We start from the raw sequence: 19,617 nt of genomic DNA, 5'->3' as shown, positions 1-19,617 counted from the left end.
TATTACCGAATTTTATTGCAATATGTATTCTGTGTAGCACTAATTAGATATTCTATATAACACGCTACAGTGGGCATTTACACGTCACATTGGGTATTTGTATATTGTATTCTCTTTGCTTTATTATTGTATTGTTCTCAGCTCAGGGATGCTGCTGGAAATGTGAATTTCCCTGCGGGGATGAATAAAGTATCTATCTATCTATCTATCTATATTTCAACTATGCAATCTGCCTTTGAGTAGTACTGATGTCTTGGCCCTCCAAAGCAGCTTTCCTTTTGGAAACAGTAAACCTTTTGGATCCCCCCCTCCCCAATTCCAAAGAAGCTCAACTAAAACGTCTGGCACATGATCCAGCGGTTGGGGGTTGATTTTCTAAAACCTGTTGCCAGATATGACGAGAGACAAATAACTCATAATAAATGGCAGCCATGAGATTGCACAAAAGCAACAGAATAGCCACCATCCATGTTTTGTCTCCTGCTGTGTAAAAGTAGTGTTATGACTGGATTGCAACAACAACACTTTTCTTAGCATTAGATTCCGGCTTTTCTCAATCAGCTCTAAATATTTGCTATATCTATGGCAGGGATGTCAAACTCAATTGCAAAAGGGGCGAAAATTCAAAACACACTTAAGGTCGCCGGCCAACCAGGATAAACATTTATTGAACACACTTAAACTTAAAGGGACATAAATATGACTAAAAACACACAAGAATATTAAATTTAAACCTTAAATAACTTAAACAGTATTTATTATTTTGCTCAAAATAAAAATAGCTTGTTAAATTATACAACTTTGAACTTAACTTAAACAACTTAACATTAAAATAACATTCAAATTCCTTTGCCCCTATGTCAATGTATATATGAAAAAAAACTTAAATATCCCAAAAAATGTTGCTCTCCTTAATATATCTCCTGTCAAAAGTAGAAATATCTTTGCTGTTATGACTCTGATTTGATCATTTGCTCTGATCGCAGCCGGACACTGTGTAGTTCTTTGCAGTATTGGGTTTTCAGCGTGGCGAAAAGGGTATAGTATACATATAGTATATAGCAGGGGTCGGGAACCTTTTTGAATCAAACAGCCGTAAAAGCAAAATATATTAATTTTATTTTGGGAAAGAGCTACACCATATATTATGAGACAAATTTACTAAATTGCTAAACCAGATGCAAGCATTTATTTTGTAAAAACGTCACAACATTCTGAGAACAGGGAGCCTGATGTGCTTACTTTTGGCGCAGACAGAGTAGGGCGGGAGATGGGAGGGAGTGCTTGCACTTTTTGCATAGCTCCACCCATCCCTCCCACTCACTCAATCAAATAACTTTAGGTTATCTTCCGGTGTTTTCACGTATTTACAATTTGTTCCGTGGATTCATCAAAAAGTATCCGAACACTGAACACAGATTATATAGTGAGCTTTTATATAAAGGATTCTTAAGCGTTGTACAGCCAAAACAAGTTTTATTTTGTGTGGCACCTTGACTGTAAATCGTAGTGAAAACGTGCCCTATATACAGTATTCTGAAAAGTACTGCTGTGCAATTCAGTTTTGGTTTGGCTTTGCGTGTATCTGAACAGGATCAATGGTTCATGTTTTGAACGAGATGGAGAACGGGCCATGAATAACAATAATGTAAAATGATCTTGCGGGCCGGATATGATCACACGGCGGGCCGGACGTAGCCCGCGGGCCGGGAGTTTGACACATGTGATCTATGGCATATTTTTCTGGAGAGCTCTTTCACATGAATTCAGTTCAATGCATGGATGTGCACCTGATCACACCACCCAAAATCCACCAAGACCCCAATAAGAAGTTTAGGCATCATCACTTTAATGACCTTTAAGCAGCTGGGCATCTTGGACCCGCTTTAAATCCAACCATGAAATTTGTATATTTTTATACAACAGGGAGCAACAAAACACAAAACTAACATACATGTACATACAGGCCAGTACTTTTAGTTGCTTCTACATGTACATGAGGAATGGAAAGGTAGCTTGTAGGTCTCTCAGTGGTCCGTAAATGAGGTATTTAATAGCGGAACACATGAGGGAGCCTGACACGATGCTGTAGCTGCATACATAAGTCATACAGAGTGTCTTTTGAGTAGCTGATGTGAAATTATATCACATCACAGACCACAGGAGATTCAGTCAATAGTTGGCTTTGAGAAACCAGGACTCCTATCCTTATTAGATCAGTGCAAATTTACACAAAATTTTGACAAAATGGCCTATTCACTAGGTCAGTTGTGAACAGTTTTTATTATGTGGAAAAAGGGTATGTGGTACCTGCGTGTTTGTAGCATTGGGATGGCGTGGGGACATTTTATAGGCCCAAAGCATCAATAGTCTTTCTGTTTTAGGTCAACAGCGACACAACCGTCTAAAGCGCTCTGTGTAACATACAATATACTTGCTTCCATCTGTAAATGCATTCACGCTTGTTAGCTGGAGCATTTCTTATACTTGGTCAAGAGTGTGTGATGAAGCCGACTTAGCACATCGAGCACGCAAGACATGAATCCACTCATGGAACAATGAATTCAACTCTAGTGCCCCAACACCCACAACAATAAGGATTGGGGTTTACACTGTATACCAGCATGTCTAAATTTAGAACATTATGTGGAAGAGAAAAATGCAGTGGACCACAAGTATCCATGTACGTCACAAAAGGAGCTCAACACCAAACACTTGCTTATTTTATACAGCCTTTGCCTTGAAAACTGACATAAAAAAGTACAAGTACAAAAACAGCTATTTACTAGTAGATTAGTGCAAGCCCTCAATATATTTGTTGACTTGAATGGCACTGTGTTGATAAATGTATGACTGAGCCCCAAGGTGTAGGTCATTCAATTGTCCTATTTATTGCATGCAGAAACAAACAAACAAAAAAAACATCCAGTGAGACATCCTTTTGTATGTATTAAACCAAGAGGGAGTACCAAAGGGCATGGTTCTAGGTAGTTGTAGGCCATATTATAACACTGATCATAATAAGCAAGCAACAAGAACAAGGGCCGGCACCCGTTAATTTTAATAAAGTTTGTTCCCGACATGGTGTCCTTGTATTACGATGGAATATGATTAATCATAATGTACTTTTAGAAAAAAAGTATCAATACTAGCTAGATAATCATCCAGAAAATATGTTATCGTGAGCAGTCTAATTGTCACATTTGCACATGCAGGTTCACAAAGATATGAGACAAAAACAGATGGGGCATAAGAGTTACCTGGGACTTTAGCAGTTTGGATTGTCCATAAAAAAATTGTATTTCTGTAAGAAGAGACTAGTCCAAGCAAGTAATTCGGAGACTTTTCTAAACATAGTTCACAAATCATTGTAAATGAACACATTTATTTAATCTAAGAACGTACATGATTCTTAACGTAACAATTGAATATTTTGTTGAATAATGTCATCGATTGATTAAAGAGAAAATTGTATTTTTGTTTATGGTAAATTACAGAAATTGACATTAACCCATACCTAAATGTAAGTGAAGACACCTGAAATGTAACAGACAGACTAACACGGCTAATGATACCTTCAAAAAGAAGCAATGGAAAATAGAGATAAAATTATAAACATATTTGACACCTATTGGCTAAGATCGACCCTCTATGAGATTATCCCCAACTGGGCAGAAAGTCAGTCACTGGGTAAACAGATTACATGTATGATTCTGTGTTACTCGGATGCAACATTTTTTTTTGTCAGGTTAATTCGCTATACAAGAAGTATTACATGACCCAACAAATTGACAACACCAGAGCTCCAAATTATTCTGAGATTAAATTAGGCTCTGACATATTTGCACGAGGTTCTGAGTATTTGAAGTCGGAAATGACAAACTCCATTTTGGGGGGCTACCCCTCCTGTTTTTAAATCCCTGTCACACCAAGGCCAGGCTGCGAACTAAGTTTCCTGTCCCTCGTTGAGCACCACTCCTTCTTTTGTGAACATGACGACACAGTCTGTTCACAGTAAGCCGGATGGTGTAAGAACCTGATTCACAGAGATGGCTGGGAAAGTCAGCAGTACCATTCTTAAAATTGCAAAAACATTTTTAATTATTTGACAAGCTTTCATGTGGAACACTCAAGAGTTTAGAGTCAAGTGATTACAGGTACTGTTGACAATGACCCGAGGTTGTCTTAAAATTGTTTTATAATTTCTTAGGATTTTCCATGGAGATCATATCTATTTAACAGATGTAGCAAGTGCCTAGATGCTATGACACGGATGTTTTGCCAAAGCAATGGTATAGCAGTTTCTTATTTGAAGTTATTTTCAATTGTACCTCCAAATGTAGATTATATAGTGAAATTATGTCCAATGAGCAATTATTCATGGAAGCAGCATCTGAGTGACCACCTGTGAACTTTGCCTTCAGACATATTTTGACAATGATCCTTTCACCTACAGTAATGCTGCCACTACTTTCAATGAGCCTGAGCTAATGAGAAATTTGGCTGTTTACATTCCTCTGATTTGTACCGTTTTAAGATTTACTCCATGATGAAAGGAGCAAAACTTTAAAAGTCACCAGGTAACCAACATTCCAGAAGAAAAGATGGCACTGGTTAATTATTCTGTTAAAGATATTTACTATTTTATCTGTGTTAATATAGTAACATCATCTCTCAACAGTTTATTTACATATAAAATTTGGCATGTCAATTTTTTATTGACATTATTAGTCCCTCAATTTCAGAAACAAGCCTACTATCAAATTTGATGCTTTCATAATATGAAATTGTATTTCACGTTTGATCATTTATCCACTCACTGCACCAAAGTGGTGCCACTGGAATGCTAAGTTCAACATCAATATTCTGGTTGTGATTAAAGCAATTGTTGCTGTTCAACAAATACTGGTTATACTCTATGTCTGACTCGAACCAGAAAGCATAGCTTCAAATGTTATTATCTGTGCACAAGACCAAAGAAATACATCGAAATGTCATGTTTACTAAGTTCAGTCTCTGGTCACGCTGTTTCGCAGCATGTATTGGCAAGTGTCTATTATCTTATCTCAAAGCAGTCCAAACATTCCATTGAAGTTGCAGCAAATGGTGATATTTTTTAGCACGTTCCATTTGAAGATCTGTGGAGAATGGTTCACCAAACTGACAGGCAGACAGCGCGTTCACCTTGGGTGAAAACCAACAGACAAAAGAGAATCACCACGTTCTAAAAATACCCAGATTGTCAGCCATGCAAAAAGAGTCGGAAAACAAAAAGCTGTGCTGAAGTGAGTTCAGAGCCTTTAACTGGCAGCAGTCGATAAGTAAGAAGCCAGATTAAAAAAAAAATCTGTATTGATGCGTTAGAGAAACAAACATTAAGCCACCAGTAATTGCACAAATTCAGAAACGCTGCACTCAGAAGTACAGATACTGGAAAAATGTAAACTTAATAAATAAATAAAAAAAAGAGGCACCAATTCAAAAAAACATTAACAGTCATGATATCAATTTACTGACGTTTCTCAATTAATTTCCATCACTTTAGAGTGGAACAAAAAATAAGGCAAACGTTATCGACTATTTCCAAGTAAATCAAATAAATAAATCAGCAACAAAAAAGGCTTACTCTAGATGTGGGTCAAAGAGAAGTCTGAATGTAGCTCAGCTCTGCAATACTGTGGGAGACTATAACGCCTTTGTTGACATTGCTAGTTGTAGACAGCAATTAGCATTTATGACTAACAGTGACACCACATGGATTCTTTTTTGGGAGGATGAAACACCACAAGCCAGTAGGCTAGTAGTTGCTGATGTGACTTGTAAAGTAGATCATTTTTAGTTAATTGTTTATTTCTCTGTGTTCTATGTTACAAATAATCCTGACGATTAACTCGCATTTTAACTTGTTTTTTCTTATTTGTATTTACTATTTTTCCATTTAGAATGTATGAGTAATCATTAAAATACACACACATAGTCTGATTTTAATACACACATATACTTCAGTTATTTTTTCGTTGCATGTATGGAAAGACGTATTTGTGACGTCATTAATAATTTCTACGCATGCGCAAAGTTTAAATAAAACTCATTTGCTGTCTGCATACGGGGTGAGAGAGGTCTTAGTATAGCCCAAAAAGGGAAATACTACCCTCGCTCTTCCCGCTGCGCAGCGGATTCTAAAACTACATTTGCATTTCTGCCTAATCACTTTAGTCATTAGCGTATCAATATTTTTATTAGCTCTCTCAGACTTTAAAGAGGAGACACTTAATGATTGTCCCTTTCAAAATACACCATCTATCAGCATGTGTGTGTAAATTGCAAATGAACTTTGGAACAACAGGAAACTCAAGGGGGACTACCACTATGAAGAAAGTGGTGCCTTCCCACTTGGAGAATATTAGGGTTCACGTCAACATGACTACATGGCCAGGGATCGAAACTGCAACCTTTGATTTGGAAAGCTGATACCTGACGACCAAGCCCCACAGCTGCTTTACAACAACTACACAACCATAGATGGAAACAAACACGTAAACTCGCAAGGACCATATAGTATAAACACCCCGTATGTACCCAATGACACACCCTTGTTATACTAAAGAATAAATACTAACAATTCAATTAATTCACAGCATACTAGGTTAAAAAAGTAAAAAAATGAAACAAATTGTTTTTATTATCATTGATAATAATATGGTGAACATTGAACCAATATGACATTACACAAGAGCAGATACATGGAAACAAACTCACCTTTTGGCATTGACACTCACCAATTAATGCAAAGAAATACTATAAGTGTTAAATATAACTAAAGTTGGACTACTAGAGAAATTAGCAACTACATCTACCAATGAATTAACAGCAACACCACAAAGAAGCAACCACAAGTCTTTGACATTGGGCCAGAGAGTAGCTAAACTTTCCATTAAACAAAACAATGTGGCCCAGCCCTAAAAAAACGAACAAATGAAAATGTCGCACTATATTTTAGAGGGTTCTTTGACTTTTGCAGATTTATACTGACAGCTACTCACGGTGTATTCGGAATAATGATAAGTGTTTCAGACTACCTATTCCCTTGGTGCCGGAATTGTCAGTGAGTGGCACTGAATTAAAAATATAGAACTCCGGGCCAAAGGTTCATTCATCAATACTTAAGGAGGATGACTTGTTTTCAAGAGAGTTGAATCACCCATTTCTTCCTGATTTAGACCATGCAATCGGAAACTGGCAGCGACTATGGGGCGTCCCCCTCCCTACTTGTATGCCAACTCCAGTGGGCAGCTGCCTGATTGCTTTGACATACTTGCATGAAAGCACAACCTGGCAAAAGTTTTGATTTGACAAAAGGTTCAGACGAACAGGAGGTTATGCAAAAAAACGCTTGAGCAAGGTTTTTGAATTTCTTTTTGTACTCTGCACCACAGGTTTTAAACTCATAGCTCATTCCAGAGTTGTATATGAGCAGTAGCCACTCTTTTTCACCATTAGGGTTGTTTGGCAGCTTTTAATAATTGAATTTGTCCCAATAAGGAAAAACCTAATTACAGTGCCACTGAGACCACTGCTATCCTCTCAACACGACCAAAAGGTGGCCTAAATGCTGCATGTCTGCAAATGTTCGAAAAGGCAAGGTCACAAACAGAACTACTCCTCTGGGCCAAAACACACAGATTTAGTGAGTGCAAATGACTTGTTTTCCTAAACAAGGCATTACAGCATCGGGCTATGATGTGATTAAATGATGATATGCTTAACTAGCCTAATTACGGCGGAGCAACGTGTTGCCGACGGGCTCGCTGGGGTGGATGCAATCCCCAACAACAAACCCCACACAAATCAAACAACATAAGCGTGGGCAGGCCAGAATTACTTGGCATCAGAATGGGAAGATTACAGCGCAACACATTCCACGACTCTTTGGTACTGCTGATCTGGATTAAAGACCTCAGTGCTAACATAACCTTGCCCTATGCAGGATTACTTATATACACCTTTGTTAGTTACGTATTTGTTACAGAAAAGACATTTGAAAGATGAGTAAGAGCTGCAAAATTCCATTTTTGTACTTATATTCTTTTTGCATGTACAGTGGTTCTTCTCTATTCAAGCACCTCTACACTCTAGAATTTCAATATACAAGTTTTATTTGCAACAAATGTCTTGCTCGCTATAATGGAGTTCACAAGCATTCACAGAGGCCGTCACTGAAGACTGGGAGTCTGCTCACTGCCTGTGACAGCTCACTGCCAGCACTAGTTCGTCCAGTTTGCGTAGGCAAACTACTACAGGCAAAAATAATGTGCTTTAATAATTTTTTTTGTGTGCACGTTCAATTAAAAGTATAGTAACTATAATTTTAAGTGTAGAGTAAGTGCTTACATATCATCAACAGTCTCTCGATCTCATATCTCTCAACCTCCGCCAATTGTTCCCCTTTTTAATGAGTGCAAATTCCCTTTTTTAATGAAAAATAAACCTTACAAACACATCATGGCACCGACTCACAGCAAGACAGACTATGTTTAATACCGCAACAATATCAACAATCTATGATGACTGTCTGCTACCTGTGACCGAGACCATCTAGATTAGAGCCAAAATGGAAAAGACCAGATCAGTCTTTGAATTTTTGGGGGTACACAATTTCAAATGATAAAAAAAACGTGTAAATGATGGGGACCAGGTACAAGTTGACAAGTATGCGATCTCGGTCACTCATTTCAAACGTCTCCCGCCGGTCCTTACTCAGCATCTTCATCATCTTGTTACTGTATTTTTAATGTTTAATTACGATTTGAATGTATTTTTACTGATCAGGAAGAAGTGTTTTATAGCTATTTTGGTTCACTTTGTGTCTTTTGGGAGGTTGGGAGCGAGCAAATTAGTTTTGAATTATCTTATATCGGGGAAATGCACTCGTTACACGAGCAATTCGAGCTACAAGCAGGATCCTGGAAAGAAAAGAGCTTGTCTAGGGGGTATCACAGTATATGAGATGTGAATGCGGTTTAGTGAATTGGTTACTATACAGCTTTGTACAGGCTGCCTTTGTTCAATATAGCTTTCCAGAGGATTTGTGTTCTAAAGTCTTGAGAAGCGGCAATGCGGTATTCCAAGTCATTTTAAATAGTAATTATGCAAACAAATTCATGCTGGGCAGCAACAGACCCCTCATGTTACCATTTCCCCACCACTGCACTCCTAAGGCCTGATGGTAGGATGTGGCCCAGCAAAGCGGCTTCCCAACACTGGGTCCACCCGGGGTTTTAGCCCAGCAAATGAGCACCTAGTGTAAAGCCACACAAAACAGAAAGCCCAGAGTGGAATGTCCCCTGCAGGATTTCACTATGCCAGGAAGGCCTTTTTGCATTCAAAGTTCTGATGGTGGCAAGCATTATCAACATTTCAAAAAATATTCCACAATGCAGAGATAATGTGATTGAATACCCCTAACCTGAAGTGATTTTTTAACAACAATGAACTATTCCCCCTCAGATTTCTTTTGAAAAAAAGAAAAAATTAATGCAGCAAAATATGAGCAATAATAAAGATGACACAGAGAGAGAGAAGTTTGTTGGCGTCTGACCCTTTAGAAGAAAATCCAAACAGTACTCAGCTATTAAGTGGTAGTGCAATCCAAAAAGCTACGTCTTAGGCCAGATGGAAGTACACATAGCTAAAATGTCAACTTTCCAGAATCGATGACAGGTTTTACAAGCTCATCACAAGTAGAAGTTAGTCTTTTACCAGAATAGTCATCATCTATGTCCCCTGGTAAAGAGTAATCTGTGTCCTCAGAGGAGGCATGGCTCCACCAGCTGGCGTTGCCCATGCAGGAGGCGTCGTAGAAGAGCAACTAAACGGTTCACTGACAGGTATGTCTGCTAACTAATGGCTACCCGCTGCCAGCAATGTTATTTTTCACAGTCCTGCTGAGAATTAGTCACATAGTAGCTCATGATCATGCTCCCTTGACCCACGCTAGCAGGGAAGATCCGCAAATAGCAGGACAGGGGGATGCGGGGAAGTTGTTTAAAAGCTAAAACGAGTAGTTTAGCAGGGCAAAAGGCCAGTGTGCCACCCAGTTAGTTGGCATAGGGACGCACTGAAGTGAGGTGAAGAACGGAAAAGGCCAACTGCCCGCAGATCACAGCAAGAGCGGCAAATGACTCATCTTCATAAACAAACAATGAAAAGCAGCAGTGTTGCAGCATCTTTCAAAACATCCATGACAGCCGTTCTTATCCTGCAGAAAATTCTAAAAGAACTGTAGAAACTGAGGATAGTAGAAAGGATTGGGCTCAAAGCTCGCCGTTATCATTTCTTTGAAAATCGTCACCGCGTCCAAGCAGAAGCAGACACGCGACCCATCTGTGGTTCTGAACGATTCTCCCTCTGAACCTCTACAGAGATTCCTACCACTTCCCCATGGATCTCCGCCCTCCCTGTTTCCCTTAGCTTGCTTTCCCATACACATCACAATAATTACAGAGGAGCTAAATTCACGCAAAAGGTGAAAAAAAACAAGTCTCGCTGAGTGAGGAACATGCATAGCAGCAGTCAAACCTCAAAATTGCAACTTATTGCGCAGAGCTCCACACTAGCATGGGGGGTTTGTTGCGTGTCCCTTGGATTATTTGCCATCTGATACAGGGCTTCCCTGTTGCATTTCAGAAAAAAAGATGCTACATCATTGTGGGCTGTCCCAAAAATAAATTATCTATTTTATCAGTCATTTGGGAAGATGCCCATTTTAAATAGGGTATTATTGACTGAAAAATACACCCTGTGCAAAATGGTCAGGCAAGAATAACTGATTTTAAATCAACTGAAGGGCAAATTTAACTTTCAATGCTCAAATAAAAGCAATATTTGCACAATTTTGATCATAACTATTTTGCTTGTGGGGGTTTTGATTTAGTAGTTATTTGCTTCTCATGTCAAAAGATGTCTTCATAATCTTGAGAGATTCAAAACAATAAGGGGCACCTATTTATATGTTGTTTCGGCCTCCATGGTTTTATGTCTATTGTGGGAGCAACCCAGGTTCAGCTGTACTGCTATTGGAAATGATAAACACGTGTGGTCTAAATCCAAGTAAACTCCAGAGCTATAAACAAACATGTGCCACATAGGTGAGGGGTTTGAGAGTCACTAAAAATAGGCCACATGAGTGTTCACAAACAGAAACAGGGTTAAATATAAAACAAATCCTTGTGGGGCGGCAACAACAAATCGATAAGATTACTTAACATTGACTTAAAAGCGCTGGCAACAACTTAGATTATCGATTTATGCGTCATACATTCAATGCAAATGAGAGTGCATGCTTGTAGTACCATTTACAGTCAAATCCAATTATATTTACATAGCACTTTTCAGATACTGAAATCAAAAAATTTGAATGAAGAAATAAAAAAGGTGTCTTTTATTTATCAGATTCACCGATTAATTGGGGAAAAAAAAAAAAAAAATCGACCAATTCATCGATTATTAGAATAATTGTTACTTGCAACCCTAACTCATTGCAATGCTGTCATGCCAAAGGAGTTGTGTCACAGCAGCAGGCTCTGTGGGGAGCGAAGATAATTTTTTCCAACACTTTGACAGCAAAATGACATTAGGTCACAGATGCAGTACACACGCACACACACGCCTTAATCAGTTTATTAAAACCCCGCAAAGCAGCTCATTGGGTTTTGTGTAATTGTTCACAAAAAACAACTATATACAATATTCGGATCTTAAACTAAATGTGGCTTGCATGTCGTCATTAGCTAACCCACTTGCTCAGCAAATTATGGAAACCATTATGGATGGTGAATCGTTATTTCACTCAATAAGAACCATAACATTACATTTAGGATACAAAAATGCTGGTATACGTATGCAATACGGCACCACACAAATGCTATATTTAGTATATACTGTATTAAGTCTGCAGCCTCACCGGAAGGATGTTTGCGTTTCATTTGCACTTCCAAACAAGATGGATGCTGTGGAGTAAGTTTACCTACATCTGTCACATAAATAAAAAGAGTAGACAGCCACGACATACTGTATAGTTTGGTGGCATATTTTGGAGTAAAAAAAAGGAATGCAGCCACCAAGAACTCGCTGTGGGCGACCATTTAACTTTCAACGGCTCTCCCCAGCCCTGCCAAAAGCGCTTTTTTTGTCAAAGCAGTTAAATGGAAGCAAGCATAAGCTTATATTTTGATGACATTAAAATAGTCCATATGAAATGCACATCACCAGTCACAGAATACCAAATAAATTCATTTGCTCAGAAAAGGCAATAAAATTTACCAAAAAAGCATGAAAAGAAACTGAAATTAAATTATGCTAACACTTAGTAGAACAATACTAGTGTTGCGCCCTCATAACCCCATATTCTTAGTAAATTCACTTCATGAAAAATTCGCAAATATTACCAAATGCCTGTTATGACTAAGTCAAACCTAATGTAAAATTTCCTCCCGGTAATAACTATAAAGTATTGTCTTCTTATGACCTTTCAATGAGAAATCGTCACCAAACCTCTTCTGTGATTAAAAAAAAAAAAGACTTCTAAAACGGAGAAGCTGAGGATGACTGGGGGAGCAAATGTGCAAGGACATAAAAATTTGCCTGTCAAGGCTTTACTTTTTGTATAATTCGCAAGTCATTAGTCTGAGTGTGATGCAATAAGACATTTTGACCCACTGTGGTTGCGATGTGACACTCTACATAATCTGAGCGTCTGCAAAGAGGGCATCACTATTTCAAGTGTAAGTGTCGGAAGACAGACGGTTGAAGTGGGGATGCAAACATAGCCGCTGGGTGTAAAGGCTTATAGTTCTAGCGCAAACATACGTCTCCATCATCAAGGAAAATGTTGTATTTTTTTTTTTTAATAGATTTCAACATGGCCGAAGCCTCACACTTTACTAACAAGCATGCTTTTGTTGAGCGTGGTGGCCCACTACTGGTGAGTGGACTTTTTAGTTTAGATTTAGATTGGTGGCTTAGATGCCCAAGTAATTGACCAGCTTAATGTCCTTTTTCAGGATTTCAGGTTTGAATCCCTTTGCAATTGTGGTCAGCAATAATTACACTCATCAATCATGGCATAAATACAATAAAACCTTGCTGTTCTTTTGGATGTAAAAGAATAAATAAATGTACATGACTAAATCCGGTACATGTTGAATCCAGAAACCACGTTGGTGACTCCTGGGTGGCATTAAGTGACCTATTATGTCATTTGTTTACTTTACTGAGATCAAAACATTACACCATTGCCACATTCAAAACATCTTTCTTCTGTGATGGTTCAGGGGGGGAATTTTTCAACCATTCTCCCGCCAGATAATGTCAGGTGTGACGTGGGGAAATACCCAATTTGTGTGCTTGTGCGGTCTAGCGCCTGACAGTAAACATGTAGTACATTTTCATACCATGAGCAGCCGCAGCAGCAGGTAGCTAATTGCCTTTGTGCATGGATAGAAGCAAATTACTGACAAATTGATTCAGTGGCAGGACAATGGTAAAAGTGATTTTGAAGAGGAAAAATGCTGAGTCTGAACTGGACTTTTGACAAAATCCGGACGCAGATGAAGGCCTTAGTATGAGTGGAAGTCTAAATAAAGCAAAGACGTCCAGCAATGTTTCTGACATGAGGCACAAGAACAGAAGCCCTCTTTCATTTGGATTTACTTTTACCGGAGAAGCAATGGCACTAACTCAGTTCATGCTTGGTATGCGGTGAAAAGCTCTTCAACAGTGCTATGGTCCCAAGTAAGCTTAATGCTGCATACCAGAAAAGTGGGAAGTGGAATTTCTCCCACTCTGATAGTACCAGATCCAACCTCAAAGTATCCCATGCGAATGTAAACAGCAAAGATGGCTGATCGCAAAAAGTTGTTTTTTATTTTGCTCGGTAAAATAGATTTGCACCGCCGGCAAACCTGCCATATCGCAGGCGCTCAGGAGAGGGCCACCACCATGTTGGGAATAATTTTATCAGTCTGTTAATTTGCAAACGGAAATAATGTGGCAAAATGAACGGATTACAAGAAGCAACGTCTAACGAAGCAGGAATGTTTAAGGCGGATTCCTATTCATCTGTCGGCTTTATGGTGTGTTTTGGTGTAAATATTTTTACACGGTTGGATTCTATGGATTGTCCTTGATGTAACATATTTCTTTACCAAAAGCCCCACTGCAGTCGCAACGCTGAGGGGATAAGGTACCGTATATTATCAAAACTCTTTCGGTATACTGTCATTCTTTGTAAAAATCCCATGTTTCAATGTGGGCACGTGCGGCTTAGAGTCCAAATTTTACTGTACGTTTTTAACATAAGCCTTCGCCTAAAATCCGAATCCAAGACGTACCCAAAGTAAATTGAAAAAACAGGCAAAAATGATCATTATCTTCTAAAAGGGATTACTTCATGTGCGGTCCTTTTGCAATGTTTCTTCATTGTCCTCACTCTGGTGTTTGAGTTTTTCCTTGACCTCATGTAGGTTTTATATCACGGGATGGAGTACTAATAGCTTGTAATTTGCAGTGGTCTGTGCAGCCCTTTGAGACTCCTTGTGATTAAGGGCTATACAAATGAACATTACTTGACTTTTTCCACATTTTCAGCTGGTGGTGTCCTGCCAGATTTTCAATAAGAGAAATGTGCCTCGGCTCAATAGAGGTTAACAAAAACACTGCTTTAGGTTACATGTTGAATCCGGGAACGTTATTAGTGACCCTAGGGCGGCAATAATTAATAATAATGACCTATGATGTCATATAGTGACCTGAGTCACAACATGACACCATAACTACATCTAAAACAGGTTTCTGCTATAGTGCTCTAGGTTACATGTTAAATAGGGAATGTGTATGTGACCCCAGGGCGTCATTAATTAACCTATGATGTCATCTCTTGACCTTACGGTTCATCGCTGCAAGCCACATAGTGCACGTTTGAATTGGGATATTAGCTTGGGACGAGCTAGAATTATACATGCCAAATACTGACATTTTGATTAAAAATATAAGAGAATACGCGTAATAAACGACCCAAAGCTAACCGTTAGCAGCGCAGCTAGCTCCCATTCCAATCGCAGCCTGACGCCCCTTGGCCGGGGCTTAACTTGGCTGGGTAAAGACGAACCGATCAGCTCTCGCTCCGTCTTCGGCAAAAAGTGAAAGTACATTTTCAGCTATAAAGCCAACAGAACCACACATTGTTACAATTTGTTTACTCGCAAGGTAGGGTTGCCGGGGAGGTAGCCCCCAGAAAAAGCTAAAGTGCTAAAGCTACAACCAAAACGTACAAGGGCCTGTTGGAAACCCTACACAATAACGTTACCCCAGTATGGAATGGAACGTCAGTATCGTCCCCAGCCACGGAACCGTTACACGTCGGCGTCTCACCTGGTTTACTTTCGATTTTGCCCGACATTTTCTTATTTTCTGTAGCCAGCGCTCGGCAGTTCCAATCCCCAAAAGAGAGAAAAAGCTGGAGCCTCGCAGCTGGCTCGTCTCGGTCACCACCGACAACGACTATTCCCTCCTTTTCCGCACACCGTAGTGTCCGCCAGACGTTTTCGGTGGGATCAGATGAACGTATCCGTCTTCCGCGCACATTGTGCGGCTCCAAGCGATGGAGGAGGTCGGTTAGAATAGTCTCGTCCTCGTTCTTTTACGACCCGCCGCTGAGAGATCTTTCGCTGGGGTTGTGCTACGCGCACACGCGTTGACGTCTGGTGGCGGAGCTCGTCAACTCGCTGGTGGGATTCCTAACCACCCAGCCATCAGACGAGCCTCACTGACGCGCAGCGACCTCGCGTGGCAAGAATGAGCAACGACAATCTGTTAACAAGGGGATGGATGGGCGTGTGTTAAATATTATGGTCGTTTGGGGAGCAGAGTGTTATGTTCTGCATACCTGTCAACCTCCACGGCTCCATGCTCTTACAAAATGTTGTATTTTCCCTTACAAAATACAAAATAGTCTTACACAATATTTTTTCTAAAAACGTGTTTATTTATGTAGTTTAACATGTTATATTGTACATGTGTTTCGTTATATCATAATTAGCATTTTGTTGTGAGATACTCAGTTGCTCGACATGAATGAGGTTTATTATGATAAAAGTTAAAAAATTAAATAGCTTGGACGTTCACTGTAGAAGGAAAAAATACATGCAAATATAATTAAGTAGATTAATACATTTTCTTATTCAAATTATTAATACATTTTCGGCATTAAATTATTGTTGGTAATATACTGATTAAAGGGATAACCACAAACATGTCTTTTTTTTCATTTTCTACTTCTATACCTCCTTTTTTTCTCAACTTGTTTATACAACAATAGTGATTCGTAATATAATGCATCAAAGCAAGTGAGCCGTTTGAAAGCCGGCTCTCTTTAATGAGTTGATCCGAAAAAGCCAGTTCTCTAAAAAGAGATGGACTTCCTTTCACTACATAACTACAACATTAAATCCAAGGCGGCAGATGCATGCGCACAGTAGCATCAAACCGCTCGCTTCGTTTGCAATAAAAAAAACGATACGGAGATAGAGGCTACCGCGGCGAACTCGTTTGATTGATTTGCCGTTTCGTCATAGTCGATGTATACCGGATGGTACCCATAATTGACAAATTTGCGTTTTTCCGTACAGGTTTTGTTGTACGTCGTAGATGTCTTAAAATGCATAATAAACAAAAACGTACAGGTTGACAGGTATGTGTTCTGTGTCTTGCTTCTTGTGTAATAACCGTGAACAAAATTTAACTATACTCACGACCTGGTAAAAGTGGGGCATAGTGCTGTTGTTGTCCGGGAAAGTGCAGTTCTAACCAACTGTGAGGTATCCCCGCACCGAAAAAGAATACGCATTTTCAGGACTACAAGGAGCCCCCTCAAAACTCACAATTGGCAATAAATTAGAGCGTGCGCTTCATAATCCAGTGCGCCTTATGTACAAAAATGGGAAGTTTACCGGAGTATCATCGTATTTGTGCAGTCGATAATTATCACTGACCACAATTGCATGACAGGGGTGGCAGTGTGAATCGAACACGGATGGCAACGGTAAGGCCAAGCCACTGTGGAAAGGGAATAGGTCTTTTCTCATTATCATACTATTTTTAGTCACAGTATCAGACACAATTGTTAGAGAAAGTAAACAACAGATTAATAATCTTCATAAACATTTGTTGTACTTTTTCTTAGCTCGACCTAAGCAACAAACACTGTTAAATACCGTCAGCCATGCATTTATTTTTGTATTTATTTTTTTGTTTTTTGCTTTTTTCCTCTACGTTTCAACAAACTCATATTTCAACTAAAAACTGAAAATGTCCAAAGCAAGGAAAGCCGACCACATGGACTTGATAAAATCAGCTATAGAAGGTATGAGAGAATCACTGAATGAACCGAGTAAAATGCTGAAGGATTTCAAAAGATGGACTACAAAATGGATAAAATCCATCCACCCATCCATTATCTGCACTGCTTATCCTCAGGAGGGTCGCGGGGGCGCTGGAGCCCATCCCAGCTATCCTCGGGCAGTGGGCAGGGGACACCCTGAACTGGTTGCCAGCCAGTCGCAGGGCACACAGGGACAGACAATTGGCTCGCTCATTCACACCTAGTGACAATTTGGACCGGCCAATTAACCTGACATGCATGTTTTTGGAATGTGGGAGTATTCCGGAGTGCCCGGAGGAAACCTACGCAAGCACGGGGAGAACATGCAAACTCCACACAGGAGGTTTGATCTCACGACCTCAGAACTGTGCCGCACACGCGCTAACCACTGCGCCGCCATGCTGCCAAAATGGATAAAATGTTGAACAAAAAGGTAGAAATAATTGCTTATATGATTGATAGAAGAAACGTCTAGTCTAGTAAATAAAACGGCTGAAATCAGTGATATATTTTGAGTGATTGATCAATGTTCAAATCCGGTACTTATTTATTTTTAGTGCAGCCCTAACTGCTAATGTAGTTTCAATTCTATGCACCTTATAATATAAAAAAAGACTAATTTTGGGGGGTGCTCCTGGTAGTGCTGAAAATATGGTATATCATTTTTCACATGGAAAAGGTGGGAGGTGGAATCTTTCACAGGAAAAGGGTGTAGGTGTTGGATTTCAAAACATTTAGAGCTCTACAGATGACACAAAAAGGGAGGGGGGGTGCAAAGTGCAGGCAATTACGAGTAACAAGCAGTCAGGGCAGGCAGGTGAGGCAGTACCTCACTTGTCATCATGGATACAGTATACAAAATGAACAATATATTGAATAGTTATATTTATTCAGTGGTAGAGTTTTTTGTCATTTAACCTTACATTTTTTTTTTCATTTTTTAAGTCACTGAATTTTCACATTCAATTATAAATGTTATTGATACAACTAGTATGAAACATATTACTGTGCCGAGCGTCTGCAGAGTGAGGCACGCAATTGTCTTGCCTCAATGCAGAATGCATAAGTGGGACCAAAGATTTTGATTTGGCAGACACCTCAACCCCTAGTAATAGAATTAGTGACAGTATTAGCAAGCTAACAGCAAATCAAGCCATCCATTAACGTTTTTCTCATTGCTTGGCCTTTTTTAAATAACAGAGGATTACTTATCAAATAATACTGTTATTCAAAAGGAGCAGTATGTAACATATTACCGTGCTGAACAACTGGAAATGGCGAGTAAGGTTAAAAGGTTTATCGCTAAGAAGTTCTGTTTGATGAAACTTTCAAGGGCAATGTTTGTGCATTGAACGAGCACATAGCTTAGTGAAAAAGCACGGATGCTGAAAAACCTGGTGACAAAACATTGCACCGAAAAAAATGTGTTTATTGAAACATCTGTCTGTTTCCATCTGGATGCTGCATGTACGTTAAGAATTTTAAAGTAATCAATTAATTATTGACCCTTCCTACTGCTCGTAGCGATGTAGGTCAGTTGGTGAAAGCTACAGCAAAATGCTGGCACACACGTCACGTGTTTAATTAGTGATCAGCCCAGTTGCTATTTAGCCCATATTTGAACACGAAGGCCGCACCCGCATGCTCGCCGGAGAGAAATCGGAATTCCTTCCCGGAGGCTACGATAAAGTCACACACAGAGAAGACAAAGGCACTCCTGAGCAGACTTGTCTGCCGCGCTCTTTACACTCGCTTGCTTTCTTGGCTTTTCTCCACAGGCTGTCTTTGTGACAACATACTGATTCTAGTTGTAATTGTTCACTCACTCGTGGTGTTCAAGAGTACAGTGGGTGGGGGGAGAAACCACGCAAAGAGCAAAAATGCATGTGTAATTGACATTATTGAAATGAACTGGAGGGAAAATAAAATCTGAACCCGAACCAACATGTACTTAAAAAAATTGTCATACACTGGGGAAAAAATAACAAGAAAAATTGTACTTAATGATCACTTTGAGTCTCAGAGTTTGTATACTTCCTTGGGCTTTTAAATACCTGTTTTTGGTTGCAATACACAATACAGCAATAGCTAGTGGTCAAATAATACACATTGTCCATTTAAAAAGTCATTCTGTACTATTGGGATTTGTATTATTTCACCTTATTTAGCACATATGCTGT

General features: G+C 39.3%; 1 protein-coding gene across 14 annotated transcripts in view; it reads right to left on the bottom strand.

The window, feature by feature from the left end:
* Positions 1-15,848, bottom strand: part of rapgef1b (Rap guanine nucleotide exchange factor (GEF) 1b) — a 62,119-nt gene extending 46,271 nt beyond the window's left edge. For 9 of the 14 annotated variants that reach the window (XM_088320106.1, XM_088320107.1, XM_088320108.1 and 6 more), the window contains exon 1: positions 15,430-15,847. In XM_088320106.1, the coding sequence (XP_088176232.1) occupies positions 15,430-15,457 (28 nt within the window). In that variant the 5' untranslated portion in view covers positions 15,458-15,847. Of the gene's footprint in view, positions 1-15,429 lie in introns of all 14 variants that reach the window. The other 5 variants (XM_088320097.1, XM_088320105.1, XM_088320099.1 and 2 more) reach the window with 2 other exon arrangements.
* Positions 15,849-19,617: the final 3,769 nt, after the last annotated feature.

This window comes from Urocampus carinirostris, chromosome 16 (genome assembly GCF_059441175.1).
Source record: "Urocampus carinirostris isolate Australia breed hairy pipefish chromosome 16, RoL_Ucar_1.0, whole genome shotgun sequence".
NCBI lineage: Eukaryota > Metazoa > Chordata > Actinopteri > Syngnathiformes > Syngnathidae > Urocampus > Urocampus carinirostris.
This window is presented reverse-complemented; position numbering and strand designations above follow the sequence as displayed.